General features: G+C 36.7%; 2 protein-coding genes across 2 annotated transcripts; one reads left to right on the forward strand and one right to left on the reverse strand.

Moving 5' to 3' along the window:
• Positions 1 to 252: 252 nt before the first annotated feature.
• Positions 253 to 2,356, forward strand: LOC113751470 (protein BASIC PENTACYSTEINE1). The gene is made up of 2 exons (XM_027295494.1): positions 253 to 354; positions 1,200 to 2,356. Exon 2 carries the CDS (start codon positions 1,205 to 1,207, stop codon positions 2,051 to 2,053), a length of 849 nt encoding a protein of 282 aa, XP_027151295.1. The 5' UTR covers positions 253 to 354; positions 1,200 to 1,204; the 3' UTR covers positions 2,054 to 2,356.
• Positions 2,357 to 6,509: 4,153 nt separating this feature from the next.
• Positions 6,510 to 8,081, reverse strand: LOC113754064 (putative clathrin assembly protein At1g25240). The gene has a single exon (XM_027298386.1). The coding sequence runs from the start codon at positions 7,839 to 7,841 to the stop codon at positions 6,657 to 6,659; it is 1,185 nt and encodes a 394-aa protein (XP_027154187.1). The 5' UTR covers positions 7,842 to 8,081; the 3' UTR covers positions 6,510 to 6,656.
• Between the last annotated feature and the right edge of the window lie 1,728 nt (positions 8,082 to 9,809).

Raw genomic sequence — 9,809 nt, forward strand, 5'->3', positions numbered from 1 at the left:
CTAAGGTCGGTCCTTCTTGTCACCTGAGAAAGCATATGTACTGCAAATAGTAAATTTCTAACATTAGACATCGGTTGGATTTGTTTTATTTAAATCTGGAAATATTTTTTTTCCAATTTTCATTCATTCAAACAATATATAATAAAACACTTCAATTTTAACGCCAACCTTTCTCTCTTTCTCTCACACATTTTCTCTCTCCCTTTCTCTTTCTTAGATTTATCTCTCTCCTCTCTCCTCTTTCTTCTCTCTCTCCTGTCTCCTCTCTCTCTTTCTCTTTCTCTTTCTCTCTCCTCTCTCCTCTCTCTCCAGAAGGGAAAATAAACCCTAACTAAAAGAGCTGTTTACCCACAAGTAAGTTCTCTCTCTGTCTCTCTCTCTTTCTCCCTTTCTTTCCCTCTCTGTGGATATAAAAATCTGAACTTTTTCATTTCTGTCTAAATATTTGAACTTCAATTTTGCCCTAAATTTTGTTTGCATGTTTATTGTACTTTGAACGATTTTTAGCTGCTGATTTGATTCCAATTATGGATCGGTTGTTTTTGCCTCTTTTAGGTCAGATCTGTATGGAAAAAATTAAAGATTTGAACTTTGTAGTGGAATCTTCATATCATGAGAAGTCCTTCGATGGGATTTCGTATTTCGATGATTTCTTATCTGGGTTTTTGTTTTTTTGGATTTTTATGAGATGGGTTTCGCAGATCTTCTCGTTTTTGTGTTTGATTTGTGTAGGTCACCTTGTTGGGTGTTGTGAAACTAAATTGCTTCATTTTAAAGCTTTGTTGTGGCAATTAAGCTGAAAACCTTTTTTGCTTTAGGGGGGAATCTGGTGAGATTTGTGGAATATTGTTGTGGAAATTCCAATGCCATTAATGGGTATCTATCTGTTTCTTACAGAATCAACAAACTTGAATTCCAAATCATATTTTTGTTTAAAATGTGGTTTAGCTTTCTTTTGTTGTCTGTTGTTTTGTTTAGAATAGTTCGTAAGATTCAATTGATAGTGATCTGCTCAGGGGCTGTTATTGCATGACATTTGTTAGATCTGCCTGTTTTCCTGGTTTTATGCTTGTTTATCTTTGATTTTCTTAGTTGTCGTTTGATTCTTCTATAGCATTGGGGGCAGAGATACCCATCTTGGGAAATTGAGATCATGGCGAGAAGCTAATGTGTCTAGTGATGTCTGTTGTGATCTGTAGTTTTGATGGATGACGACGGATTGAACATGAGGAACTGGGGTTATTATGAACCTTCTTCCCTTAAAGGGAATCTTGCTCTGCAGCTTATGTCATCTGTGGCGGATCGGGACACGAAACCTTTCCTTTCTGGGCGTGATAGTGGTGTGATGGGAGCTGCCAATGGAGTGTATCATCCCCGGGATTATTTAATTTCAGGAGCTCCTGATCACATGGACTATGTGAGGGACAGTTGGATAAACCATCGAGACAAATTCGTTCACATGTTTCCGGGGAATCCATACAATACTGTGCTTCCAGAGACTTCTGGAACTCATCAAATGCAGATGCTGCAACAACCTGAACCTAGCAAGGATGCCAGGGTGAGTGTGGAGGATGTTGGTGTCAGAAAGGAGCCTGGTTCTGCAAAAAAGAGGGCAGCTGTTTCTGTCCCAAAGGCCCCTAAATCAAAGAAGCCAAAGAAAAACCCTGCTGTGCCAAAGGAAAATGGAAGTTCCTCGGGTCAGCGAAGCAAAGCAGTGAAGAAGAGCATGGACGTTGTGATAAATGGGATTGATCTGGACATTTCTGGTATTCCTATTCCTGTTTGCTCTTGCACTGGTACTCCTCAGCAATGCTATCGATGGGGATGTGGCGGTTGGCAATCAGCTTGCTGTACCACGACTATATCTATGTATCCCTTGCCAATGAGTGCCAAAAGACGTGGAGCCAGAATTGCTGGAAGGAAGATGAGTCAGGGTGCTTTCAAAAAGGTTTTGGAGAAACTTGCAGCTGAGGGTTATAACTTTGCTAATCCAATTGATCTCAGGAGTCACTGGGCCAAGCATGGTACCAACAAGTTTGTAACAATCAGGTAGACCTGGACAGTGGGTACAATTAGTGGACTGCCACTGCACCCGGTCTGTTTCTCCTGTATATATATCTGTGGCCTTCTGCAAAGGTTAATTTGGCATCCTGTAGTCCATCAATTTTACTGTCATGAGGACATCTGTCTTCAACTTCCAGATATGATTTTCAAGAGGCGTTGTTTAATTTCCTTTCTGTTGGTGTCAATGGCTAGCAAGTTATCTGGCCACTGAGTGTAGGAATGTCAATGACTTTTCCTTTAATTAATTGGAGAATTTTTTTAATTTTAAGTATGTATTAATGATCTTTCCTTCCTTTCTCTTAGTATTTATCTTGTATGCGTCATCCTCCGACTAAATAGATGCCTGCATATTGTATCATAGTAGGAATTGCCAAGTTTCAATCATAGTTGACCTATTGGACGTGCCCTAGCATTGCTTTTTACTGATTCTTAATAATTGAGTTTTTTTAAGATATGTAGTTCACCAATTTGCATGACTTAGTATATTTGCTGAATTATCTAAGTAATTTATTATTCGGACTGTGTATGCTCATTCAGCTGTTATCTGGTCCACAAACATATGCTTGAATTAATGCTGTGTATTTTTGGGTCGTGCATGATGACCTCTTAGATGTTTTTGCTTGCATTTTGTCCTCTCTGCTACTATTTGCACTAGCCCTGATCCATTTGGTCAAAGCGTGACGGAAAAAGAACAGATGATACAAGTTCCTCAATTTTGAGATCTTAATCTTTTGGCTACTCTAGTTCTTTTCATTTCTAATGAGTTGCTACAATTCAAGCCAACCACAAATGCAATATGATTACTCGAAAGGTCCTGATTCAGTTAAATATTTTGAATATCTCCTGCTGCTGGTGTTTGAATGAGTAAATCTAAAAATGTTAGGTTGATAGCTTGGGAGAATTTGATAAAAGTTGCACTCTTTTTGACCAATTAGATCATTTTGAATCTTTCTTGCAGCGCTGAGAGCTGAGAAGATTGTTGTTTCTAAGATAAGATGTCAAATGCCAAGTAACTCTTGGGTCAATTATGTGAATAGGATGTATGGTTGTTTTTTCTTCATTTAACTAGAATAGCAGATTTTGGTAAATCTACTAGTTCTTTGACTGTTTTTTGGGTCAAGTGGTCCATCAACTTTAGTCTTGTTTGGATTGATTGTGAACAAATTGTTACAAAGAAGAGCATTTGTTAATTGTGGCTGCTCTTTCTTTTTGTCGAACTCTTGATTGATGTAGTCAAGACCGGCCAGAGTAGTTTGGTTTCAGTAACTGTGAAATAGGTCGGATTTGCCTTGTATGTGTTGACCTGAAATCCGAAACGCTAGTGAAACAATCTGTCAAACCTGTGTCGGGGTAATTGAGAATCAGGACTTGGATTGATTAGGAAAATCTGAAGAGTTGAGTCTGGATGCTTTTGTTACATTGGTTTAATGAATCTTTAGGTTAGAATAGTATGTTATTCATGTATATAAGAAATTTTACATGATAGCAATGTCAGTCTCACCACCCTGGTTCAGATTTCTCAAATTTGTGGAAAATGCCAACTGAGAATATTTATACTGTCCAGTGTTTTACGTATTATTTCTGGTTTAAGAACGGTGATTCCTGCATCATTAATGCTCTGAGTGTTGGAAGTTCTTTTTGACTAGCTACTTGAGAGATTCTTAGATATTTGCCTTTAAGTGACCTCCTGCAGCTTACCTTCTTGGTTCCAAGTTAATTTTCTTCGTTGAGGATTAAACTCAAGGATTTCGACTGACCTTTACATCTAAATATTGCCAGCTTTCCAGACTTATACACGAATACTTTTGTAAGTTTGAGCACATTGGTTGATGACAAACATCAAGATTATTATGATAAGACTGGAGTTTTAGCAGATTTTTGTTTAGGTATGTTTCAAATCTTACTCTGAAGGTTAGACGTATCATCTATGTTATCAATATTTATTGCCTTCTTTCATCACAAGTGTGAAGCCTCTCTGGCTTTCCTTCACCTGTAGCTTACGTGCATGTACTTTTTTGACGCTGGTAATTAGCGTTCTGGATTTTCTACCATGTGGTTATGACATACAGCTATCTTTTAAGGGTAATTTCACAAGGATCTTTTGCTTGGCAAGTTCTCTTGAGACCTTATTTTCTTGACAAGTTTATATAGTCATTTCTCATGTTGTTACTTTCTTGACAAATTTCCACCCTTTCTGAATGTGTGCTTGTGTGAGCTTTTGCATTGGACTGAATGTTGATGGAGTATTCTAAATTTAACCTATTGTGGCTGTGTACTGGAAGACTTCTATGACCACATCATATGGCTTGTGTGTATCTGTTGATTGATTTGTTTTGTCAAAATTGTAGCCTGTCTTGCTGGAACATATTTGTACTGTCCAAGTAAATGACTTGATGAAGGTGCATCATTTTTTTTCCCTAGGGTTGATGCAAATTGTCTGTTTCTTAAGTTTGCTGTTCACTGAAACGATTTTCGTTTCTCATCCCCTGAGGAGTTTTGGAAGGAAGGAAGGGGGCTTTCTGGATTTTGGTGGAGGGTTGGGGAGTGCGATAATGTTTGCATTGAGTTTTTGGATAGTGATAAATGGAGAAAAGTGTCCTAAAATTGCTATGCTGCTATTTTCCTTGAAGCTTGCATCATTATAAGCTCTAGCTTAAGTGATTCTTTTGGTCGTATTCTTCCTTTGTTTGCTTGATGATTCAGCATTCTCAGTGGAAGTGGAAGAGGTATCTGAAGCTCTAGTTGGCTTCAGTCCCCAAGGCAGTGAAATTCCCTTGCCTTGAAAAGGGTGGAATTGTATTCTCATTCCTTCCCTTTGCAGCCTTTTGAACGCTAACGTGCAAAGGGGGCATCTGATTCCTCTACGGATAAGATCAGTCATTTTCTTGAATTACTTTTCTTTCTAGTCCCCTGGATTAGTGTTGATCTTCTTCCACGAGTGAATCATAAAAGCGAATAGAATATAAGCCTTAGTTGGTCCTGCTCCTACAGTTTGCAATATGTTAACCCTTGAAGAAATTTTACTACTCTGATAATACGATTCAGAAGAGATGAAGAAGCACCGCAGAAACTGTGAATGGTTGAGTCCTGAGAACTGTGTAGCCAACATCTTAATAAATAAAAAGCAATGCAGAAACTGAGTGGCTATGAGTTTTTGAGAATTGTGGCTTTGTGATGCCAAATGGGACTATATTTTTGGCTTATAAAAGAAAGAAAAAGAAAAAGGACTTTATTTTGGGATTATAAAGTTGGATCATTTAGGCCTTGTTTGGATTATCATTTTCCATTCAAAAATTTTTGTAATATTATAAACATATTTGTCAATCAATATTTTATCTCACATATATTAAATCACTACAGTATATTTTTCTATAAAATCTCCAGAAAATAACAAGCCAAATGGGCTCTTACGTTTCACTATGCATATGCAAATTGGAGACACAGAGTTACAGATATTTGTTCAGGATACACAGACCGGAACTTATGGGCAGAGAAATGGTTCCACTGCTACATAGTAACGATGGTGACAGGATTGGAAGCAAAAACTCTGTATTTCATTCAATCTTCTGGTGGTGTAAAAAGATTTACTTTGTGACAGAAATTTCCTCTAGGATGAAATGGAAGTGCTTTTTTCCTTTTATATTTAGTGTGGTCATGCTGGTAAAGAAGGTAGAGCCTAAACAAATTTCTTCATGGCTTACAACCCCCTCCAACCAAAAAAAAAAAAAAATCTAAAAAGGACATGCAAGCAAGATACTATCATATTGGTCTTGCTTGGCTTTTTCTCTAAATTTAGTGCATATGCTAATTCATGAATGTGAATTTGGTAAAATACACTCTTTGATGGCGAAGATGACTAGCACCAAGAAATAGATTCCATATACGCCAAACAAAAGAGATAATTATTCTTCACTGCCGAATGTTTTAATCAACCACATTCAAACTACATATTGGGTATTGAATCAACATCATTGTAATAACTTTCAAGACCTATGGATCAAGGTAGTCCAAACTCAAATAGAAATTTGTTCATGGTAAGAATCAAAGATTTGTATTAGTTGTGCTTGAGTTGATGATTGTTTTGCAAGTTATGTATTAAGCCTAATCGCTTTATTGTTCAAACCAAATTACCGGCCAAAATGGTGGACTTAATTCAAGTTTTAAGAATGTGGTGTGCATGGCTAGGGAAAAAATGATAAGAGGAAGAAAAGCACTTCAAATCATTGATTACATGAAAGTTACACCAAACTAAGTTCTCAGAATGAATGAATGCAAATAGTTTATCATAGTGAACTGAGCACAAAAATAAGAAAATCTAACTTAATTGTAGTTCAAAGAGAGTATCTCTATAGGCAAACTAGTGTGCTTCATTAGAGTCTAAACTCAAATCATTATTTATTTTTGTCAAAACTGAGGAATGTAACACAAGATGAATCTCTCATCGAATCATGTTGTATTTCCTTGTACTATCACCTAGGTAATTTGTAAACATGTTTTTTTGTGATTGTTCATACAAATGATTTCTGCGTCCTTTTGATGCAATTGATGTGGAACTTGAATATAATGGAAGGGGACATGAAAGATTATGCAGGCTAGAAGGTAATTAAATCTGGTAGATCATCACATTTACCCTGTTGTTGATGGGGTGGTGACAGAAAAGGATTGGTTTTTGAGGCAGCTGTGAGAGAATTTTCCGAGCAAATCACCATCAAATCTTCATCAAATTTCTCCCAATTATCTGTGATTACTGTCCTTAATCTGCTTCTTGAATCTACCAATACTGTTTCATTTTGACTCACAACAATTGCCTTTTTAGCTGCTTCTGATTTCCCATCCATTTCTGAGAAATCAGAAACGGATGAATATTCATCCATCTCTGATTTATCAGAGATTTCATTGATCATGATCTCAAGATCATGGATGTCTTCTTGAGGAATTTCCACACTTTGAGGACATCCTTTGGCATTAACAACACCGATTTCTCTGCAAAGTTGAAAATACATCGAAAGTTCGTCGCCTTGAACAATTGCCTTCTTCAGAATCCTGACTGCCATTGCTGCTTCAGCCTTTCCTGCTGTATCAATCCTCTTCAGGACCTTGGCAATCATTTGACAGATTCGGCTATAAACGTCGTATACTTCAATGATAATGCATTCCATGGCTTCCACAATAAGGAAAACACTTGCTGCTTTCGATAAAGGTTTGATCTGAATCAGCATATCAAGCAAGCCTTGCAACTTCTGTAAAATCACAAGATCTTGCATTAATGATCTCTGTTCCTGAACAACCCCTCCTCCTCGAAAAGCTCTCCTCTCTTGCATATTAATGAAAAGCAGAGTAGATTTCTGATCAAGAAATGCGTAATACGCCCGAATGAATGCATTATGAGCCCAAATTTCTCCAGGCTTATTATATCCATCCTTGAAATTTGAGAGATCAAAGGGCAATCTCCCAATCCTCTGAACGACAGGGACCTTAGACGAAAAAACGCCATGCATCAGCATCAATCCCTTCAAGGCCACAACCCAACACCGCGTTTTCTCCATCCGAAGAGATAAACACCACACAAGAGGCTTGATATGAGCATCTGACAAACGTATCCATTTGTAAACTCTCTCAGCATTCTTGTAATCGATCGAGAATTCGTCGTGGCTGGTGGCTTTGATGATTGCTGCTTCAATGTCAGGGTTCCGGAGTGCTGTTCTTCTTGATAAGCTTGAAATCCAGAGGCTATTCTGATCTTTCAACACTCCGGAAGCCCTTCTCCATAGCCTCATTTCCTGCTATCTAAGGTCCCTTTAGTTGGACTTGGTATTGCCCAAAATTTTCCTTCCTTATCTGATGCAGAAATGTGTCTGATGTTACATTATTCAACATATTTTTCGCTTCTCTTCTCTCTCTCTCCTGGACATGATTATTCTTCATACTAGTCAAAGCAAACAACACAAGGCCTAATGGATCCCCATACACAACGCACCAAAGCCGGCAAAGGATTTACACTTGTTAGCCAATTTGGTTTAGGCTATCATCCTATATTCTTTCTCCTCGTTCCCACTTGTCTATATTTGCTTAGTGTAAAATAGAATGTAGTCTTGGACCTCTTGGTTCTTTTAATTGGCATTTTGCTTGAAATTTTGGCTTTTTTTGTGTATTTTTTTTTGTAAAGACAGAAAATTTGCCTCGAAAAGCTCATCTTGTGCAGATTATGACACTCTTGAGTCCCTTTTTTTTTTTTTTTTGGCTGTAGACCTAGGTGAACTTGTCCCATGCAATTATAGAGAAAAACGAATTAATGTTTACAATGACAAATAAAATATAAGAGCAATACAACTTGCAGAATGATCCATTAGAGGGTGGCACGACTTGGTCTAAATGCTAGCATTTCTCTGATTATGTTAAAATAATATAAAATGTACATTTTTTTTTATTTTTCTTTTGTGGCCATGTAGGGGTGTCAATGGGTTGGGTTTGGACCCGGACTCGACCCGGATCTGATAAATTTTTTCGGGTTTGAGTTGAAAAATAATTTCAATACCCGAACTCAGATTCGGACCCATTTACTCTAACAAAAAAATGAGTCGGATACGGAATATAGGATTCCGACGTGGACTTGAACAATATATTAATAATTATAAATATTTCTAAATACATTTTTTTTACCAAATTAACAATTTAGTAATGACTTTGTAGATTGATTGGTGGTTAGTTTTGAATTGAATATTGCGAGCTATTTGTGATTTAGTTTTGTAATTTGATTTGTTAAAGTTTGAATATTGGATTTGTGATTGGTTTTAGATTTAATTCTGAAATATTTAAATTTGGATCTTTTCTTTTTGGGTAGACTCGGATCCGACTCGAGATCCGTCGGACCCGATTTCGGAACTCTAAGGTCAAGACCCATTAGATATACGAGTCTGATTCGGATCTACTGCATAAAAATGGGTCCGAGTCCGACATTTTTCAATTTCGGCCTGAACCCGACTTGTTGACGCCCCTATGGCCATGGAGAAATATAAATTCATTTTTTGTGGGCGATAAAATATAATAAAGAAGAGGGATTTTGCAAGGTTACAGTGCGCAAATTGTATAAGAAGTCATTAAGTTAATTTTTAATAATTTTTTAGGTGTGGGGGGTGTTGAATTGAAAAGCTTGTTAAAGTTACATATTGAAAAATTAAATGAATTGCAAAATCATATAATACAAAATTAAAGTTAAACTAACGTATCAATTATGATTCACCTATACACTGTAATTAACAATTTCTAGATTAAAAAACATGACTAATATATTATATCTAAAGATTAAAGTTTACACATCTTTTTGATTGAAAGTGATTTAAAGTTTACATACCTAAAGCTACCAGGGATGCTTCTTGTTTTTTCCCTTTTACACAAAATTATAGGAGGTTAAGTGAATATTATTCAATAGCAGGGGAATTATGCAATACGTTAAACTGCAGGGTTCAATAGTAATTTACTCTAAGTAATGCATTATTAAACCGATAGCTTGGGCCAAGTTCAGATATGGATATGGTTCTAGACTTGGACTCAGAACAGCCAAACATCTATTGAAATTCAAAAAGCTTTTTTAACTGGAAGGATCCAACTATTATAATAGATCCAGCCCAGTCATTCAAGAAGGAGAGGTGGCCTAAACCCGCAAAGTTTATTAATATCTCGATCCAACCAGCATCTTCTCCTCTCTTTTTTTTTTTTTTTTGTCAAACTTCAACTGCATTATATAA

The sequence above is a fragment of the Coffea eugenioides genome, chromosome 11 (genome assembly GCF_003713205.1).
Source record: "Coffea eugenioides isolate CCC68of chromosome 11, Ceug_1.0, whole genome shotgun sequence".
Classification (NCBI taxonomy): Eukaryota; Viridiplantae; Streptophyta; class Magnoliopsida; order Gentianales; family Rubiaceae; genus Coffea; species Coffea eugenioides.

What these genes read in the sequence shown, in the direction of transcription:
- LOC113751470 (XM_027295494.1), top strand. Translation starts at nt 1,205, where the DNA reads ATGGATGACGACGGATTGAACATGAGGAACTGGGGTTATTATGAACCT.
- LOC113754064 (XM_027298386.1), bottom strand. Translation starts at nt 7,841, where the DNA reads ATGAGGCTATGGAGAAGGGCTTCCGGAGTGTTGAAAGATCAGAATAGC.